Source organism: Leucoraja erinacea, chromosome 38 (assembly GCF_028641065.1).
Source record: "Leucoraja erinacea ecotype New England chromosome 38, Leri_hhj_1, whole genome shotgun sequence".
NCBI classification, from domain to species: domain Eukaryota; kingdom Metazoa; phylum Chordata; class Chondrichthyes; order Rajiformes; family Rajidae; genus Leucoraja; species Leucoraja erinaceus.
This window is the reverse complement of record NC_073414.1, coordinates 2,728,457-2,750,177: the sequence shown is the minus strand read 5'-3', so window position 1 is coordinate 2,750,177 and position 21,721 is coordinate 2,728,457. Positions and strand designations below refer to the sequence as shown.

The 21,721-nt window shown below is 46.4% G+C and overlaps 1 protein-coding gene across 1 annotated transcript; it reads right to left on the bottom strand.

Annotated features, from left to right (window-relative positions):
• Positions 1-1,782: 1,782 nt before the first annotated feature.
• Positions 1,783-13,723, bottom strand: LOC129714129 (homeobox protein otx5-like). Its single transcript, XM_055663614.1, has 3 exons — positions 13,493-13,723; positions 6,464-6,615; positions 1,783-2,403 (listed from the first exon to the last, which is right to left on the bottom strand). Exons 1-3 carry the CDS (start codon positions 13,587-13,589, stop codon positions 1,783-1,785), a joined length of 870 nt encoding a protein of 289 aa, XP_055519589.1. The 5' UTR covers positions 13,590-13,723.
• Positions 13,724-21,721: the final 7,998 nt, after the last annotated feature.

Below are 21,721 nucleotides of genomic sequence, written 5' to 3'. Positions count from 1 at the left end.
TTCGGGACAAGGTGGTTGTCATTACAAAATACAATGAGAGGAACTGGTGCAAATGCTCATCTAGATACAACCTCCCCACCCCATCTCTCCGACTAAAGGGCCTGTCCCACCTACGCGACCTTGGCTCACAAGTTACGCTACCCGTGGTCGCTTGAGGCGTACGGGCACCGTATGGCCGGTCCCACTTAGAAGCGCGGAGTTGTGCGGGGCTGGTCCCGAGATCGCGCAGGGCTCCGAAATCCTGGCAGTGGCCGAAATCTTCGCGGGCTCGCAGGCGCATTGCGGTCGTACGCAGCGTCTTGACGGCGTACGCCTAGCGCGTGGCGTTGCGCGATGACATCACCGCCCGACGCCTAAATTCAGTCGGTCCGCCTACTGCCCAGCTGATTGGTGAGTATGACGCAAATGACATCACGCGCGTACTTAGCGCGAACTTCACGTGAACGCTTCCGATTGGTCGCGCCAAACGCATGCAGTCGCGTACAAGTGGGACAGGCCCTTAAATAACACACAGCTGTAAACATCCCCGTGTGTGAGACCGTGTGTGTTCCTACAGAAATGCTGAACGTGATTACTCCTCTCATACAACCGGCTCACAAGCCCAAATCCACAATTGCTTTTTTAATGAGCTTCTAAGGTAATTCTTCAGTTGTTAAAATGTCCCCAAAATAAAATGAAACTAAACACACACACACGCACACAAAAAAGACTTATCGAGAGAGGGAGACTTCCTAACCTGTCCCACTTAGGTGACCTCAGGCCACTACCACAAAATTTTCAACATGTTGAACAATTTTCGGAAATAGTGGCGACAATTTTGATGCCGTAGGTGTCGGAGCTGCTGTCGTCATAGGTGAATTCCATTACAATTAGTCCCCGGCAGTCGCCTAAGTGGGACAGGCCCTTTAAGGACCGGGAAAACCAGATTAAATGTTCCCACGAACCCAACTCTTCAGCCAGACTCTTTCTCCCAGCAGTTCAGTTTATGGAACTGTGTTGTATGTTAGTCTGTCATGACTGCCCTTCTTTCCAATATCTGTCCTCCTTGATTGCAAAAGGTCAAAGGGACGGGTCTGGTCAATTGTCCACTGACTGGGAAAACAAAATCATCTCCCCTCAAAGTATCAAGGGGGCAGCAGTTCGTTGGGAGTGTTGGAGGCGGGAAACAAAGCAGGACAAACTTCTTGGAGATATTTCAAGGATCGTTGAGGTCTCTTTTGCAAAGTTCTGGCCCGCACAGACCCCCCCTGCTCAGGCCGGAGATGAGATCTATCTCCACCAGTGTTGGAAGGAACTGCACATGCTGGATATAACTGAAGGTAGACACGAAACGTGGAGTAACTCAGCTGGGACAGGCAGCATCTCTGGAGGGAGGGAACTTCCGTTCGGGTCTCGATCTGAAACGCCACCCATTCCTTCTCTCTTCCTTCAGTCTGAGGAAGGGTTTCGGCCCGAAACGTTGCCTACTTCCTTTGCTCCATAGATGCTGCTGCACCCGCTGAGTGTCTCCAGCATTTTTGCCTACCTCCAGGGACGCTGCCTCCAGTCCCGCTGGATTACTCCGGCATTTTGTGTCTATCTTCAACTTTCATCTGGAATGCTTATGAAACTCCTTTGCACAACTTGTGACACCGTTTGGTTTAGGGTGAGGCTTTGGAGGGTAGATGTTGAGATGGTTCCACTGGCTTCTTTGATTGAGATCGAGAGGGGGGGGGGGGGGTTGGTGGAGGGATGGGGCGGTGGTGGGTTGTAGAAACTCCATGGATCTCCGTCCGGGTTGATTCACAAAACCTGGAACTTCCACGAGGTTTGGTCCTTGTAGTCGAGGCAGTCAGCCGCGCTGAAGTTGAGCTTCCAGGAGGAACTTTGGTCTTTGTAGTCCAGGCAGTCAACAGTGCTGAAACCCAGACCAGCGGGGCCGTAACCTTGGGCGGAGAGAGAGGCCGGGGACTGGCTGAGGTGGCCACCCATGGTGGGGGTGCCGAGCGGACTGAGCGCCGAGCTCGGGGCAGAGAGCTGGGGGTGCATCGGGGACAGATAGGAGCCACAATCCAGGCTGCTAAAGTAGGAGGTGGAGCCGGTGTAGCCCTGGCCGTAGCCCTGGGCCTGGCTGTAGGTGATGGGGTAGGTCGACGTGCGCTGCATGCACGAGGCGCTGGAGGAGAGGGGGTCCGGGATTGGCGAGATGGAGGCCGGGCTCCAGATGGACACGGTGGCATTGGAGGTGGAGCTGGCGGTCACCCCGGCACACGGCGGGGTGGGGCTGTAGTGACCACCACTCGTCGATTCCGACCCCGTCTCTCTGGCCGGGGAGTTCTTCTTCTTGGCCGGACGAGCCTTGGCTTGACCACTCGTCTGTTGCTGCTGTTGGCGGCACTTGGCCCGCCGGTTCTTGAACCACACCTGCAACGGGACAGTTACACCGGCATGAGAACAACATCTCGAGAAGATGTGCGAGGATGTTGCCTCCCCACTAGTGGAAACACCCTCTCTACATCCACTCTATCCAGGCCTTTCACTATTCGGGAAGTTTCAATGAGGTACCCCCTCATCCTTCTAAACTCCAGCGAGTACAGGCCCAGCACCGACAAACGCCCAGTGCCAACAAATGAGCGTTTGTTGGCACTGGGCCTGTACTCGCTGGAGTTTAGAAGATTGAGGGGGGCCTTGGTGAGACCACACCTGGAGTATTGCGTACAGTTTTGGTCTCCTAATCTGAGGAAAGACATTCTTTCCACAGAGGGAGTACAGAGACGGTTCACCAGACTGATTCCTGGGATGGCAGGACTTTCAAATGAAGAAAGACTGGATAGACTCGGCTTGTACTCGCTAGAATTTAGAAGATTGAGGGGGGATCTTATAGAAACTTACAAAATTCGTAAGGGGTTGGACAGGCTAGATGCAGGAAGATTGCTCCCGATGTTGGGGAAGTCCAGAACAAGGGGTCACAGTTTAAGGATAAGGGGGAAGTCATTTAGGACCGAGATCCCTAATCTGAGGAAAGACATTCTTGACATAGAGGGAGTACAGAGACGGTTCACCAAAGAGACTGATTCCTGGGATGTCAGGACTTTCTATGAAGAAAGACTGGATAGACTGGATAGACTTGGATAGAGTGGTGAATCTCTGGAACTCTCTGCCACAGAAGGTAGTCGAGGCCAGTTCATTGGCTATATTTAAGAGGGAGTTAGATGTGGCCCTTGTGGCTAAGGGGATCAGAGGGTACGGAGTGAAGGCAGGTACGGGATACTGAGTTGGATGATCAGCCATGATCATATTGAATGGCGGTGCAGGCTCGAAGGGCCGAATGGCCTACTCCTGCACCTAATTTCTATGTTATTTCTATGTACTCTATGAGTTTAGAAGATTGAAGGGGGATCTTATAGAAACTTACAAAATTCGTAAGAGATTGGACAGGCTAGATGCAGGAAGATTGGTCCCGATGTTGGGGAAGTCCAGAACTAGGGGTCACAGTTTAAGGATAAGGGGGAAGTCTTTTAGGACCGAGATGAGAAAAAATATTTTCACACAGAGAGTGGTGAATCTGTGGAATTCTCTGCCACAGAAGGTAGTTGAGGCCACAGTTCATCGGCTATATTTAAGAGGGAGTTAGATGTGGCCCTTGTGGCTAAAGGGATCAGGGGGTATGGAGAGAAGGCAGGTACAGGATACTGAGTTGGATGATCAGCCATGATCATATTGAATGGCGGTGCAGGCTCGAAGGGCCGAATGGCCTACTCCTGCACCTATTTTCTATGTTTCTATGAGAACATCTCGAGAAGATGTACGAGGATGCTGACAGGTGAACGTTTGTCGGTGCTGGGCCTTGTACTCGCTGGAGATTAGAAGGATGATGGGGCACCTCATTGAAACTTCCCGAATAGTGAAAGGCCTGGATAGAGTGGATGTGGAGAGGGTGTTTCCACTAGTGGGAGAGGCAAGAACCAGAGGTCACAGCCTCAGAATAAAAGGACGTACCATAGAAACATAGAAAATAGGTGCAGGAGGAGGCCATTCGGCCCTTCGAGCCAGCACCGCCATTCAATATGATCATGGCTGATCATCCAACTCAGTATCCCGTACCTGCCTTCTCTCCATACCCTCTGATCCCCTTAGCCACAAGGGCCACATCTAACTCCCTCTTAAATATAGCCAATGACTGTGGCCTCAACTACCCTCTGTGGCAGAGAGTTCCAGAGATTCACCACTCTCGGTGTGAAAAAAAGTTCTTCTCATCTCGGTTTTAAAGGATTTCCCCTTTATCCTTAAGCTGTGACCCCTTGTCCTGGACTTCCCCAACATCGGGAACAATCTTCCTGCATCTAGCCTGTCCAACCCCTTAAGAATTTTGTAAGTTTCTATAAGATCCCCTCTCAATCTTCTAAATTCTAGAGAGTATAAACCAAGTCTATCCAGTCTTTCTTCATAAGACAGTCCTGACATCCCAGGAATCAGTCTGGTGAACCGTCTCTGCACTCCCTCTATGGCAATAATGTCCTTCCTCAGATTTGGAGACCAAAACTGAATGATCATGGAATGATCATGGATCATGGCTGATCAGAAGCTGCCTGACCCGCTGTTTCTCCAGCACTATCCGTCTGTCATGTATTTCTTTGGACCAACATGAACATGATGGGCAGAATGGCATCGTAAGATTTTGGCATGTCTAATTCACCCCAATTATCAAAAGGCTTTACGAAATGATAATCCTCTGAAACCATTCAGACTTCACCGCAGAGCCCGTGGCAATATGCAAACTGCAGTTCCACAATTTTTATTTAGTGATGATTTAAACTTGTTCCTGAACAGAGCGTGTCAGAACAAGCAGTCTGGGGAGAGCGTGTGGCTGCAAGGAGCTCGCTGTACCACCGTCCTCTCCCCTGGTTTGGCAGAGGGAGATGTTGCAAGATTCCAGAGCCGCTGTCTGAAAAAAGCTCAGAGAATTGCTAAGGACAAACTGCACCCCCTCCACATACACCTGGATCTCCTGCCATCAGGCAAGAGATATCGAAGCATCAAAGCCTGGACTACAAGACTGCTAAACAGCTTCCTACCACAGGCTGTGAGGCTGCTAAACAGTCACTCTGTACTCACAGTCACTTGATTCTGCGGCTGGCACGGACACTTTAATAACTGGCACTGGCCACTCAAATCAGCTGCCCCGGACATTTTTATGATTGGTTTACTGTATTTTAACATTGTGTTTTACCTGCTTTTAACTATTTATACTGTTCCATCAGGGACTGGATTGTTTTTAGTGTTATTATGTGTGAAATGTTTTAAATTTCATGTGCGATGCTCTGCTATTCAATGGGAAACGTCTTTTCATTTTGCACTGTGCAACTGTTGCTTGCAAGATGACAATAAAGGTTGATTGATTGATTGATTGCAAGATTTCATCGAGCAGAAGGAGTTGGGTTGAGTTGCTAAAGTGCGGCAAGGGGGCGACCTGTCACTTTGCCGCCTCCGTCTCTCACAGGTTGCTGGGCTTAGATCTGCAGAGTTACACTCCGGGGAGTTTGGATGTTCAAAGGGGCTGAGCCTCTAATGGGATGTCAAATAAGAGAAGGCTTTAAAGAGAAGGTGGGACCCACAGAGGCTCGGAGGGAAAGAGAGAGAGGGAGACACACACACACACACATACGCACACACACACACACACACACACACACACACACACACACACACACACGCACACACACACACACATATACACACACACACACACACACACACACATATATACACACGCACATACACACACACATACACACATATACACACACACACACACACACAGATACACACACACACACACACACACACACACACACACACACACACACACATACACACACACACACATATACAAACACACACATATACACACACACACACACACACACACACACACACACACACACACACACACACACACACACACACACACACACACACACACACACACACACACACACACACACACACACACACACAAACACACACACACACACACAGATACACACACACACACACATTCACACACACACACAGACACACACACACACACACACACACACACACACAGTCTCAGATACACACATACACGCTCTCTCTCTTTCCCCTAGATTGAAACAGAAACACACACACACACACACATGGTCACAGAGTGGTTAGAGAGAGAGAGAGAGACAGAAAGAAAGAGATTGCTGGAGTAACTCAGCGGGTCAGGCAGCATCTCTGGAGAGATGGAATATGGGTTTTTTTCGGGTCGAGACCCTTCTTCAGACGGGTCCTGAAGACGAGTCCTGACCTGAAATGTCACCTATTCCTTTTCCCCCAGAGATGCTGCCTGTCCCACTGAGTTACTCCAGCACTTTGTGTCTATCTTCGGTTTAAACCAGCATCTGCAGTTCCTTCCCACACATCCCCTTGTGTAAGGTGCGTCAAAGTCACATCTTACCTGGACTCTGGACTCTGGGAGGTTGATTTTCAGAGCCACCTCCTCCCGCATGAAGATGTCAGGATAGCGGGTCTTGGCGAAGAGGGACTCAAGGATGTCCAGCTGGGCCCGGGTGAAGGTGGTTCTCTCCCTGCGCTGTTTCCGCGGCGTCGCTGAGACAAGAATCAGGGGTCCCCGTTACATTTACAATTTCTTCCCAGCTGTTATCAGGCAACTGAACCATCCCACCACAACCAGAGAGCAGTGCCACCCAACTAACATCTACCTCGATGGTGACCCTCGGATCGGACTTTGCTGGTTTTACATAGAAACATCGACAATAGGGTGATTTCACCAAAGGTCAAATGAGCGTAGATCCCCCCTCACGTGACCGAAAATTTTAACTGGAGGACATATGTCAGTTCGGTACATGTTAGTGAATGGGGAAACACGCACTTTCCCACCCGTTAAAAACATGGAAAACGGCCGATTTTTGAGCTGAAATTTTCTGTGCTAGTCGGGGTGACCGTGAAGCACAGCGACCTAAATTTTCAGGCAAAAAAAAAAGATAGAAAGTAAGGTAATTACAAGAGGGAACTGAAGGTAGAAAACAGCGGAAGTGAACAGCGGACATTTGCCGTGGAGATTTAAAGTTCCAAAATATCGGGAATTATCGCGTTTGCTCGCTGAATTTCATCAAAGGTAAGTTAATAATTCCTTACTTTTGATGAAATTCAGCGAGCAAACGCGATAATTCCCGATATTTTGGATCTTTAAATCTCCACGGCAAATGTTTGCTGTTCACTTCCGCTGTTTTCTACCTTCAGTTCCCTCTTGTAATTACCTTACTTTCTATCTTTTTTTTTTGCCTGAAAATTTAGTTCGCTGTGCTTCACGGCCACCCCGACTAGCGCAGAAAATTTCAGCTCAAAAATCGGCCGTTTTCCATGTTTTTAACGGGTGGGAAAGTGCGTGTTTCCCCATTCACTAACGTACCGAAGTGACATATGTCCTCCAGTTAAAATTTTCGGTCACGTGAGGGGGGATCTACGCTCATTTGACCTTTGGTGAAATCACCCTATACGTGCTGGAGGAGGCCATCCGCCATTCATTGTGATCACGGCTGATCGTCCTCTATCAATAACCCGTGCCTGCCTTCTCCCCATATCCCTTGACTCCACTCGCCCCTAGAGCTCTATCTAACTCTCTCTTAAATCCAAATAAATATTATTTACTTATTGATCTCCCTGTCACCATGCGCAAACGTACAAACTCTGTGTAGTCAGGATCGAACCCGGGTCTCTGGTGCTGTAACGCTGTAGCTCTACCGCTGCGCCACCGTGCCGCCCATTATCCTGGCACTAGGAGAGAGATTGTGGTCTCTACCTGCGTACCATTTGGCTGTTGTGTTTCCCAAATCGCAGCAGCAACTATACTTCGAAACACACACTGTTACCTTACAAAATTCTTAAGGGGTTGGACAGGCTAGATGCAGGAAGATTGTTCCCGTTGTTGGGGAAGTCCAGAACAAGGGGTCACACAGTTTAAGGATAAAAGGGAAGTCTTTTAGGACCGAGATGAGAAAATCATTTTTCACACAGAGAGTGGTGAATCTGTGGAATTCTCTGCCACAGAAGGTAGTTGAGGCCACACAGTTCATTGGCTATATTTAAGAGGGAGTTGGATGTGGCCCTTGTGGCTAAAGGGATCAGGGGGTGTGGAGAGAAGGCAGGGACGGGATACTGAGTTGGATGATCAGCCATGATCATATTGAATGGCAGTGCAGGCTTGAAGGGCCGAATGGCCTCTACTCCTGCACCTATTTTCTATGTTTCTATGAAAGTGTTTTGTGAATCCCGCCATTCAATAATAGAAAGGCTAAATTTTGTTAAAATGTAGAGTTATCCAGCAAAATACACACTAGGGGCTGGATAGTACAGTACAGAGCAGGCCCTTCAGTCCACAATGTCCATGCTATACCAAATACCAAGTTAAACTAACCCCCTCTGCCTACGTGTGACCCCCCCATATCCCTCCAATCTCTGCAGGTCCCTAATTGCACTTTATATAAATATTGTTTAATCTGCATTTAGAATTAATGATAGGCAATGAATTATCAGTTTCCTTCTTTTTACTCTGGAGTTAATGTTTGGGTGATTAAGAGCTTAGTTGAGAGGAATGTTGTTTTTTTGAATAAAATCGTAGGAAGCTTGGCTGGGGTTTGACGGAGGGGTGCTGAGTGTGTGGGAGTGTAGTGTGAGGGTGCATGTGGTTGAGTGTCGATTAACTGCGGGTAGGTCAGAGAGGTGGGTTAGTTTAGAGATACAGCGCGGAAACAGGCCCTTCGACCCACCGAGTCCGTACCGACCAGCGATCCCCGCACACTAACACTGTCCGACACACACTGTACATTCACGCCAAGCCAATGAACCTACAGACCTGTACGTCTTTGGAGTGTGGGAGGGAACTGAGGATCTTGGGGAAAACCCACGCAGGTGACAGGGAGAACATGCAAACTCCGTACAGATAGTTGTTCTATCTGGGACATATGAATCTTCTTCCCGTGAACTGACTGAGGCTGTAACCACATTCTGGCACTCATAAAACCAGCTTCTTTTATCACACATTTAATTAACTCTAATTGTTGTCGTGGAACATGAGCCCATGATCCCAGTGCAATCATCTCAGCCTCGACATACACAGCCAATTCCTTAACCATTATGCCACCAATGTGCCTTGGGTCACTTCTATGCAATGTGGTTGCATTAAAACACCATTTTATCTTAAATCTTAGTGTTGGCGGCAGGGGGGCATAGTGGTGGATCACCTGCCTCACGGCAATAGACAATACACAATAGGTGCAGGAGGAGGCCATTCGGCCCTTCAAGCCAGCACCGCCATTCAATGTGATCATGGCTGATCATCGGGTTTGATCCTGACTGCAGGTGCTGGCTGTACGGAGTTTGTACATTCTCCCCGTGACTCTTAACTCTGCATCTTGGTGATTGCTAGTCACCCCCCCACCCCGACACTCCTTCCCCCAGAAAAATTGCACGACTACTAATGTATGTACATATATATATTTTACTGCTCATTATTCTATGTTCGGTTCGATCCACTGGGTGAGATGCGAACTGCATTTCGTTGTCTCTGTACTGTACACTGCACAATGACAACAAAGATTGAATCTGAATCTGAATCTGAATCTAACCTGCATGGGTTTTCTCCTAGATCTACAGTTCCCTCCCACACTCCAAAGACGTACAGGTTTTTTTGATTAATATGGCTTGGAAAACATGTCAAAAATTGTATCTAGTGTGTGTAATGTTCGGGGATCGCTGGTCGGCACGGGCTTGGTGGGCCGAAGGGCCTGTTTCCGCGCTGTATCTCTAAACTAAACTAAAAACGTGAATGATATAATGACGTGATTAGTTCCTCTATCTCTGGAAGGTGCAGGTTTTTAAACTTTCTATCAGCTCGTGGAAATTGAAAGTGTAGACACAAGGAACTGCAAGTGCTGGTTTACAACAAAAAAAAGACAAAGTGCTGGAGTAACTCAGCGGATCAGGCAGCAGCACTGGAGAACATGGATAGGCGATGTTTCAGGTCCGGACCCATCTTCAGAGTGATTGTAGTAGGGGAGAGAAAGTTGGGAAGAGAGGTGGGGGCAAATGATAGGTGGATACAGGTGAAGAGGGTCTAATAAGCAGAATAGTCTTCTTGGGATCAGTGCAAATAGGTGATAGAGGGCTGGCAGGGATTCAGTGGGCTGAAGGGCCTGTTCAAATGGTGTATCTCCGTATGATTCTAACTATAAATGAAGCCAACATATTTATAAATAGACACAAGAAACTTCAGATGTTGGAATCTTGAACAAAACACAAAGTGCTGGAGGAACTCAGCAGGTCAGGCAGCATCTGTGGAGGGAATGAACAGACAACACCTTTGCGCCAGGATCTCTCTGAAGAAGGGTCCCGACCCAAAATGCCATCTATCCATTCTTTCCACAGACACTGAGCCGTCTGTGGCAACAAATCCCACAGATTCACCACCCTCTGACTAAAGAAATTCCTCCTCATTTGCATCCTAAAGATACAACCTTTGGCTCTGAGGCTGTGGCCTCTGGTTCTAGACTCTCCCACTAGTGGAAACATCCTCTCCACATCCACTCTATCCGGTACTATCACTATTTGGTAAGTTTCAAAGAGGTCCCCCCCTCATCCTTCTAAACTCCAGCGAGTGCTGGCCCAGTGGCTTCAAACCCTCATCATATGTTAACCCACTCATTCCTGGGATCATTCTCAAAAAACCTCCTCTGGCCCCTCTCCTACACCAGCACATCCTTCCTCAGATATGGGGCTCAAAGCTGCTCACAATACCCCAAACGGGGCCTAACCAGGGCCTAACAAAGCCTCAGCATTCCATCCGTGATTTTATATTCTAGTTTATAGAATATTCTATATTCTCTCGGAAAAAAATGTGATTATTGCATTTGCCAAATAAATGGTAACATTACATTTGTAATATATCGTTTGAATCCAATAAACTCATTATTATTTTTTATGATCCACTTAGAAACATAGAAACATAGAAATTAGGTGCAGGAGTAGAGGCCATTCGGCCCTTCGAGCCTGCACCGCCATTCAATATGATCATGGCTGATCATCCAACTCAGTATCCCATACCTGCCTTCTCTCCATACCCCCTGATCCCCTTGGCCACAAGGGCCACATCTAACTCCCTCTTAAATATAGCCAATGAACTGGCCTCAACTACCCTCTGTGGCAGAGAGTTCCAGAGATTCACCACTCTGTGTGAAAAAAGTTCTCCTCATCTCGGTTTTAAAGGATTTCCCCCTTATCCTTAAGCTGTGACCCCTTGTCCTGGACTTCCCCAACATCGGGAACAATGTTCCTGCATCTAGCCTGTCCAACCCCTTAAGAATGTTGTAAGTTTCTATAAGATCCCCTCTCAATCTCCTAAATTCTAGAGAGTATAAACCAAGTCTATCCAGTCTTTCTTCATAAGACAGTCCAGACATCCCAGGAATCAGTCTGGTGAACCGTCTCTGCACTCCCTCTATGGCAATAATGTCCTTCCTCAGATTTGGAGACCAAAACTGTACGCAATACTCCAGGTGTGGTCTCACCAAGACCCTGTACTTCTGAGGCTTGAAGTTCTTGATGTTCCATACTTATGCATTCCTAATTGAAATTCTGCCATGTTTTGATGTGTTAATCGGGTTTGTGGATGTTTGGTGCTGTGGGATATTCGAGATGAAGATACTGTCTAAAATGGCACAGGGCGTGTTTGGTTTCTGACCACCTAACACACCCCGGTTAAGTTTCAGTAGCGTGCCAGGGAGGAGGGGCTCAACTGGGCAAGGTGGACAACTGTGTGGGACGGAACTGCAGATGCTGGTTTAAACCAAAGATAGATACAAAGTACTGGAGTTACTCAGCGGGACATGCAGCATCTCTAGATAGACAATAGACAACAGGCAATAGGTGCAGGAGTAGGTCATTTGGCCCTTTGAGCCAGCACCGCCATTCAATGGCTGATCATCCCCAATCAGTACCCCGTTCCTGCCTTCTCCCCATATCCCCGGACTCCGCTATCTTTAAGAGCCCTATCTAGCTCTCTCTTGAAAACATCCAGAGAACCTGCCTCCACCGCCCTCTGAGGCAGAGAATTCCACAGACTCACCACTCTTTGTGAGAAAAAGTGTTTCCTCACCTCCGTTCTAAATGGCTTACTCCTTATTCTTAAACTGTGTGGCCCCTGGTTCTGGACTCCCCCAACATTGGGAACATGTTTCCTGCCTCTAGTGTGTCCAAGCCCTTAACAATCTTAATAGGAGGAATGGGTGACATTTCAAGGACAAGACTCTTCTTCAAACGTACTAATTTCAATTTAGTTTAGAGAGTTAGGGCAGCACAGCAGTAGAGTTGCTTCCTCACAGCCCCAGAGACCCGGGTTCAATCCTGACTGCGGGTGCTGTCTGTACTGAGTTTGTACATTCTCCCTCAAACCATGTGGGGTTTATCCTGGTGCTCCGGTTTCCTCCCACACCCCAAAGACGTACAAGATTGTAGGTTCATTGTCTAGGTATAAATGTAAATTGTCCCTACTGTTTGTAGGGTAATGTTAATATGCTGGTCGGTGCGGATTCGATGGGCCGAAGGGCCTGTTTCTGTGCTGTATCTCTAAACTAAACTAAACACGGAACATACAGCGAGATGCTCAAAAAGGAAATTTGGAAGGCTTAACGGGCCATGAGAAATCACTGGCGGATGGGATTAAGGTAAATCCGAAGGTATTCCATAAGCATATTAAGGGCGAGAGTGGGCGCCATTAGGGACAGGAGAGGCAATTTGTGCATGGAACTAGATTGAGGTGGTGCTGCTGCTGCTGTTAAGGACTTGTATTCACTGGAGTTTAGAAGGATGAGGGGGCTATCTTATAGAAACATATAAAATTATAAAAGGACTGGACAAGCTAGATGCAGGAAAAATGTTTCCAATGTTGGGCGAGTCCAGAACCAGGGGCCACACACAGTCTTAGAATAAAGGGGAGGTCATTTAAGACCGAGATGAGAAAAAAGAAATTCACCCAGAGAGTTGTGAATTTATGGAATTCCCTGCCACAGAGGGCAGTGGAGACCAAACCACTGGATGGATTTAAGAGAGAGTTAGATAGAGCTCAAGTCAAGTCAAGTCAAGTCAAGTTTATTTGTCACATACACATAGGAGATGTGCAGTGAAATGAAAGTGGCGATGCTCGCGGACTTTTGTGCAAAAACACAAACAACAAAACAACCAAACAAACTATAAACACAATCATAACACACATATTCCTTTACATAATAAATAATGGAAGAAAAAACGTTCTGTAGAGCTCTAGGGACTAGTGGAGTCGAGGGATATGGGGAGAAGGCAGGCACGGGTTATTGATTGGGGACGATCAGCCATGATCACAATGAATGGCGATGCTGGCTCGAAGGGCCTCCTGCACCTATTTTCTATGTGTTTCTATGTTTCTATGACTCACTTTGGTATCCGACCGCCGAGTGCAGAAGGTCCATGCCGGAGCCGGTGAGGGTGAGTCCGTTGACGGCGTAATGTGGTTGCTTGATGTAGGACATCATGCTGCTGGTGTGTGTCTGCTGGATAGGCCGGTTCGCTCGCTACCCAACTCCGGTGCGGTGGTTACTGCAGACAGACATACATCACGGGGCAAAACATTAATGTTATTTCAACCAGAGACAAGGGGGTCGCCACCTCCAATCCCGCGACATGATTCATTGATCAAAGGAATCAAATCCAATTCAAAGATTCTCCCCCCACCCCCATCCCATCCCGTTAGACTCACACCTCTGACCCAGACAATCGGAGCGTCTGGCGAGTGGGGGTTTATTTTAATTGAAGATAAGACACCAAATACATGGATAGACAAAAATGCTGGAGAAACTCAGCGGGTGAGGCAGCATCTATGAAGCGAAGGAAATAGGTCCCAAAATCCTTCTTCAGGCTCATGAAGAAAGTGTTTAAAGGGCAGATAGACACAGAATGCTGGAGTAACTCAGCGGGACAGGCAGCATCTCTCGGGAGAAGGAATGGGTGACATTTCGGGCCGAGACCCTTCTTTAGACTGTCCCGACCCGGAACGTCACCTATCCATGTTCTCCAGAGATGCTGCTTGAACCGTTGAGTTACTCCAGCACTTTGTGCCTATCTGTGGGGGGGTCCGCAACACCCGGAGAAAACCCACTCGGTCACTGGGATAACGTGCGAACTCCACACAGGCAGCACCTGAGGTCAGAATAAGAACAATGTTTTAAGAATAAGGGGTAACCCATTTAGAACGGAGACGAGAAAACACTTTTATTCACAGAGAGTGGTGAGTCTGTGGAATTCTCTGCCTCAGAGGGCGGTGGAGGCAGGTTCTCTGGATACTTTCAAGAGAGAGCTAGATAGAAACATAGAAACATAGAACATAGAAATTAGGTGCAGGAGTACTGATTGGGGATGATCAGCCATGATCACATTGAATGGCGGTGCTGGCTCGAAGGGCCGAAGCCTGCTCCTGCCTATTGTCAATATGATCTATGTCAGGATCGAACCTGGGTCTGTTGCTCAGTGAGACAGCGGCCTACCAGCCCCCCGCTTGAAAATAAAATGTGAAAATCGGTCGGTATATATTTGGGGAAGAACAAATGTATGTACAAATGCCTGTAGTAATTTATTTCGTCTGAGTAACAAACCTGTGACTGGCGGGGAAAAAAAGATCTCCACAAACTATGGAGGTTGGCAAAACACAGCAATTACACGGTAATTAAAACAATACTACACAGCGATAAACAAGACTGCCCGCTCCACAAAATGTCACCCATTCCTTCTCTCCAGAGATGCTGCCTGTCCCGCTGAGTTACTCCAGCTTTTTGTGTCTATCTTCGGTTTAAACCAGCATCTGCAGTTCCTTCCTACACAAAACCTGTCCCATTCTCAGTTTCAGACTGACTACGGACAGCCCGGAATAATACAGCACGGAACAGGGGGTACTGATTGGGGAAACCAAGCCATGATAGAAACATTGAAATTAGGTGCAGGGTACATTCGGCTCCTTCGAGGCCGAATGGCCATTCAATGCACCTATTGTCCATTGTCTATTGTCAGGATCTCCATACCCCCTGATCCTGCGGCGCCCACTCCCTCTTAAATCTAGGGCCAGATCAGACAGCGGCTCTAAACCAGAACTGGCCTCAACCCCTCTTGGCAAAATCCAAAATTCACCACTCTCTGTGTGAAAAAATCTATCTCGGTTTTAAAGGACAAATGTATGTACAAAAGCTGTGACCCCTTGCCTGGACTTCCCTAATTTCGGAACAATCTTCCAAATCTGCCTGTCCAACCCCTTAAGGCTAGATGCCCCATCTAAGCTCGTCCTAACTGCCCATACATCTCTCTAGTCTAAACCTTTCCCATCCATACAATTACAAATGTATATTTTAGTTGAGTTTAAGAAGGAATTTTAGATGCTGCTTTCCACTGAAGATAGACACAAAACGCTGGAATAACTTAGCGGGTCAGGCAGCATCTCTGGAGAATGAAGAAGGGTCTCAGTCCGAAATATGGCCCATTCCTTCTCTCCAGAGATGCTGCCTGGCCCGCTGAGTTACTCCAGCATTTTGTGTCTATCTTTAGTGGAAAGCAGCATCTAAAGTTCCTTCCTAAACTAAACTAAAATAAACATTTGTAATTGTATGGATGGGAAAGGTTTAGACTAGAGAGATGTAAGCTTCATTTTAGGTTAATTTAGATTAGTTTAAATTAATTTAGTTTCGTTTATTATAGTCACTTGTACCGAGGTACAGTGAATAACTCTTGTTTGCTTGCAATAATCAAACGAAAGACTACAGTCTGAAGAAGGGTTTCGGCCCGAAACGTTGCCTATTTCCTTCGCTCCATAGATGCTGCTGCACCCGCTGAGTTTCTCCAGCATTTTGGTCCACCAAAAGACTAAACATGATTGGAATCAAGCCATCGGCAGTGTACAGATACGGGATAAAGGATACAATATCTAGCACAAGTGTAAATGCTAGTCGAGACGGGAGCGATGGGCCGAGGGGCTTTGTGGCCTGCGATATTGGTGGTGGCCGTTTCAATTCCATCTCCAGTTCCAATATCCCCCCCTTGCCATTCACAAGGACTGCACGGAGAAGGGGCATATTGTCGAGATATTCCGTTTAATTTGGTTGAAACCATACAGAAAGGTTAATACATTGCTCGCACTAATTGTAATAAAATCAGAAAATCGTGGACAGTCGTGGACAGTCGTGGACAATCGTGGACAGTCGTAGACAATCGGGGACAGTCGGTCGCAGTCGCCGTCTGACTTGGCGAATTTTTTTAACATTTTCTAGTTTTATTTCTTTCAGATTTAAAACATCGTTATATATTTTTCAAAAAATGTCAATCCATCGCAAGCAGTGTTGTGTGTATTTTGTTGAACTGTCTATGTGAGGAACGTTGCCTATTTCCTTCGCCCCATAGATGCTGCTGCACCCGCTGAGTTTCTCCAGCACTTTTTTCTGTACCGACAATAAACCAGGTTTGATTGCTGTTCCTCTGTTCTACCGAGAACTTGAAGGGTTAAACATATCTTACAATCATTACCAATCAGCCTGAAGAAGGGTCCCAACCCCGAAACAGCATCTGAGCCGGACACAGAGTACTGGAGTAACTCAGTGAGACAGGCAGCATCTCTGGAGAGAAGGGAATGGGTGATGTTTCAGACTAGGTCTGAAGAAGGGTCTCGACCCGAAACGTCACCCATTCCTTCTCTCCAGCGATGCTGCCTGTCCCGCTGAGTTACTCCAGCGTTTTGTGGCTATCATCGGTTTAGACGGGCATCTGTAGTTCCTTCCGACACATAAAAGATGGATACTATACTGCAACCCAGTGTACACTGGTTCAGAATCTCCCCATATTCACCCCCCCCCCCCCCCCCCCCCCCCCCCCCTATTGCAATTCCCCCCCAATCTCTCTCCTCGCTACCGAGTCTCAGTAGCGTGGATTTAAACTAGAAAGACGCCCACCCCCCCTCTCTCGATATCCGTAATTACTCACCTAGAACAAAGAGGATTTTTTTTTTCAATTACATTTAACTAAGTTGTGATTTCAAGTTGGCGGCGGTGGGTTTCGAACCCGGACTCGACGCTGCCCCACTTTCCTCCCGAGGTTATTCCGCTTCTCTGATCTTCCCTCCTCAGGCCAGTCCTTATAGATCACCAACGGTGGCGTTCCCTATTTAAACGGGTGTCTATTTGTATTCCAGTGTCTATCGTCCACTCCCCTCCCGATTGGCGAGGGGGAAGTGGCTTGTGTATAAGTGCAAGACAAGGTACAGCTGTAACGCGGCGGTCTCTCTCTCTCTCTCTCACACACACACACACACAGACATTAAAGAGGTCGGACACAAGCGATAGACCACGACCCGTGTGATTTTCAATTTCCTGTCTGGCCCGAAATCTCTCCCTTTCCACCCTTGCAAGATTTAGAACAGAAACATCAAAACAAACCGAAGACAGACACAAAAAGCTGTAGTCACTCAGCGGGTCAGGCAGCATCTCTGGAGAGAAGGAATAGGTGACGCTTCGGGTACACAAACAATAATACGAAAATTCACACAGAGAGTTATGAGTTTGTGGAATTCTCTGCCTCAGATGAAGTCCACAAACTCATAATTCATAACAAAATGTTACAAATATTCTCTGCCTGCCTCAGGTGGAGGCCGGTTCTCTGGATGCTTTCAAGAGAGAGCTAGATAGGGCTCTTAAAATAGTGGAGTCAGGGGGTTACAGTATGGGGAGAAGGCAGGAACGGGGTACTGATTGGGGATGATCAGCCATGATCACATTGAATGGCGGTGCTGGCTCGAAGGGCCGAATGGCCTACTCCTGCACCTATTGTCTATTGTCAATTTTCCCTAAAGTAACAAAGTTATCAAATAACGATTTAAAAAATAATAAAACTCCCCGGATACTAATAATTTAAGCTGAAATTAGAAAATAGTGCTAATATTCCGACATGAAACGTCACCTATCCATGTTCGCCACAGATGCTGCCTGACCCGCTGAGTTACTCCAGCACTCTGTGAAACGTCACCTATCCATGTTCTCCACAGATGCTGCCTGACCCACCCAGTTATGGTGCAGCAGCATCTATGGAGCTAAGGAAATAGGCAACGTTTCGGGCCGAAATCCTTCTGGAAATAGGCAACGTTTTGGGCCGAAACCCTTACGGGTTTCGGCCCGAAACGTTGCCTATTTCCTTAGCTCCATAGATGCTGCCTGACCCTCTGAGTTACTCCAGCACTCTGTGAAACGTCACCTATCCATGTTCTCCACAGATGCTGCCTGACCCTCTGAGTTACTCCAGCACTCTGTGAAACGTCACCTATCCATGTTCCCCACAGATGCTGCCTGACCCACTGAGTTACTCCAGCACTCTGTGTGGTTTTTTTTTGTTTTGTAAGATTTAGATTCGTTCTGAGAGTCCGATCGGATAAACAAATCCCCAAAACGCAAACTCTGATAATGGGCATTTAATTCATAAATTATGGAAAATATATTTCTAAAAAATTTGCAATCAATAAAAACTTCGTGTGTTAATTAAACAAAAAACTTTTTTTTTTCAGCAAAAAGTTACAACTAGTTAAGTTGCATTCAGTTTAAGACTTGTTCTTGGTAGGGAGTGATCCCGTTCTAATTCCCTTCGCTCCATATATGTTATTTCCTTCGCTCCATAGATGCAGCTGCACCCGCTGAGTTTCTCCAGCATTTTTGTCTACCTCCGTTCTAATTAGTTTGTGTTTAATCTTTGGATTAATCTTAAGGCTGCGTTTGAATTCGAAAAAAAATAGGATTTTTCGTGGGTTGTATTTTAGTTTAAGGAATTTTTGGGGGTTAAGGAATGATCTGTAATGGAACACCCCTCTTATCCCACTTGTAATTAAAGAAGGCTGCGGTGATCATGAAGGCACGAATTAATCATTAGGCCAATATACAACACTAGGCGTTGAGAGAGTGATGTTTTCAGCGCGGAGGCGCGAGTTAATGGCAGCCGTGTTTACTTCACACAATATAGAGACCACCTCTTCAATTACATCTATTGTTCGTTCATTAACAAGCCCTGTGGACCACATCTCCACCGTGTCGAGAAACCAGAGAGATCCCCCCCACGGAACAGACGCGCAAAATAAACCGTGGCACAATCTTAAAACGAGATCTAAGATTAAATGTTTAAGAAGGAACTGCAGATGCTGGAAAATCGAAGGTACACAAAAATGCTGGAGAAACTCAGCGGGTGCAGCAGCATCTAAGATGCTGCTGCACCCGCTGAGTTTCTCCAGCATTTTTGTGTACCTTCTAAGATTAATTAATTAATGTGTAGGAAGGAACTGCAGATGCTGGTTTAAACCGAAGACAGACACCAAAACGCCGGTGAAACTCTGCTGGAGAATCGAAGGTTAGTGTAACCTTCGATTCTCCAGCATCTGCAGTTCCCTCTTTAACACCAAAACGCCGGGTCTATTCGCCAGGAGCGAAGGAAATAGGCAACGTTTCGGGCCGAAACCCTTCACTACACCTTCAGATTAATCAATATCGCTGGCTGCGATCGGTGGGTCAAATGTGGGAATATCGGATGTTAAAGAACCCACAGTTACAACAATTCGGGGGATAAATACCCATTTATCGAGAGTTTACCAAGTCATATTTTTTTAATTCAGACACAAATTAACTCCGCCACTGTGACTTTTAATTTTGTCAACCGGCATCTGCGGTTCCCAAGTTGTATATCCAATACCTTTCGAGTTGTTTATTGAACAATTTGGAAGTCTGGCGTGCAATTATCAATGCCGGCTGCGAAAGACAAAGTGTGAAGCCATGCCGATAAACTCTCCCCTAGTCATTATAGCCGAGTCTCTTTCAACTAAACGGAAAATATAGATTCAAGATTCAAGACTATTGTCACAATTATTTTGTTATAACTTCATGTTCCTTTTTATCTTAAGAATAAAATCCTTTTCTTTGAATCATTTTATCTCAATTGAAATTCCATAGCTATTTCTGACTACCGATTTTTTTTTTTTTAAAGCATGCTTAAAATATTCCACGCCCTCGACGAAGTTTGGTAGAATAAATTTGGTTTCCCTCCAGTACTGGAAGACAATTTAAGGCAGCGCTTTCAAAGTGTCTCCGTTTGTTTTAGCCGTGCCGATTAGATAGCAGTCTCTATAAGTGTATACAATTGTGTGGGAGGGAACTGCAGATGCTGGTTTAAACCGAAGATAGACACGAAATTGCATTTCGTTGTCTCTGTACTGTACGCTGCACAATGGAAATAAAGATTGAATCTGAATCTGAATCTGAAAAGCTGGAGTAACTCAGCGGGACTGGCAGCATCTCTGGAGAGAAGGCAGAGATGGCGTTTTGGGTCGAGACACTTCTTCAGACAATTGCATTGGGTATTACAGGAGACTATTACACTCACAAAGACCACGTTAAGAATTTCGCTAGCCTTGATAATTCCCTCCCATCGACTGAATCTTCCCACCGCTAAATATATCCCTGACATCGCCTTTCCACAAATAGTTTACAGTGATATGTTCATTACACATTTTAATACAGATATTTGATTTGAGAATTAAGGGACAGAAGTTTAGGGGTAACATGAGGGGGAACTTTACACAGAGAGTGGTAGCGGTGTGTGGAATGAGCTTCCAGTGGAAGTGGTGGAGGCAGGTTCGATTTTATCATTTAAAAATCAATTGGATAGGTATATGGACGGGAAAAGAATGGCGGGTTATGGTCTGAGTGCGGGTGAGAATAAGCGTTCGGCAAGGACTAGAAGGGCTGAGATGGCCTGTTTCCGTGCTGTAATTGTTATATGGTTAGATGGTTATATGCGCGGTTTATACGCGAACATGCGTGAATGGATTATGGAAGATAGACACTAAAAGCTGGAGTAACTCAGTCTCAGCGGGACAGGCAGCAACTCTGGAGAGAAGGAAAGGGTGACGTTTCTAGCCGAGACCCTTCTTCAAACTGCAGTTCCTTCCTACACAATAAATTAATAATATGGAAACTGATCATCCCTAAATCTTCAACAATCCAAACTACACGTAAATATAAAATGTCCACATCTGATTTGTGGGCGAGCGCGTGTAGAAAGCATATGGTCATCCAACATTAGGTCATCCAAGATAGTTAATAAACATATCACGGTCTTACTCTGAAACGAGTGTCCAAAACATTTTTTTTTTTGCTGTGGGATGTACACGGGAGTTTTGTAAATCGAGTCTAGAAAGCAAACTGTTTAAGAAGGAACTGCAGATGCTGGAAAATCTGAAGAAGGGTTTCGGCCCAAAACGTTGCCTATTTCCTTCGCTCCATAGATGCTGCTGCACCCGCTGAGTTTCGGGACGAAACGTTGCCTATTTTTGTGTAACTACAGATTAATACATTGGCCTGTGCTGGGTTACACGCCGGTGGTTCTAAAATAATTGTAAACAGCGAGACTTCTGCTTTCTTTAGCCTTCAGTAATCCAAAATATACATGAATGAGGATTTTGGTGACTGTGTGTGGACTAACATGCAGGGAAGCTGTTGTTCTAAACTAACAACAGTCTAACACACAATAACAATGATTTATAGTGTTTGACCAACGAATTTTAATGCATTTTATGTTAAAGAATTTAGTTCAAATTTCCAATTTC

Excerpts from the sequence above, each read along its gene's own strand:
- LOC129714129 (XM_055663614.1), bottom strand. The coding sequence starts at position 13,589 with ATGATGTCCTACATCAAGCAACCACATTACGCCGTCAACGGACTCACC. Across the intron at positions 6,616-13,492 it reads CTCGGCGGTCGGATACCAAA|CGACGCCGCGGAAACAGCGC; the intron begins GTGAGTCATAGA and ends TTCTTGTCTCAG. Across the intron at positions 2,404-6,463 it reads TCCCAGAGTCCAGAGTCCAG|GTGTGGTTCAAGAACCGGCG; the intron begins GTAAGATGTGAC and ends GTCCCGTTGCAG.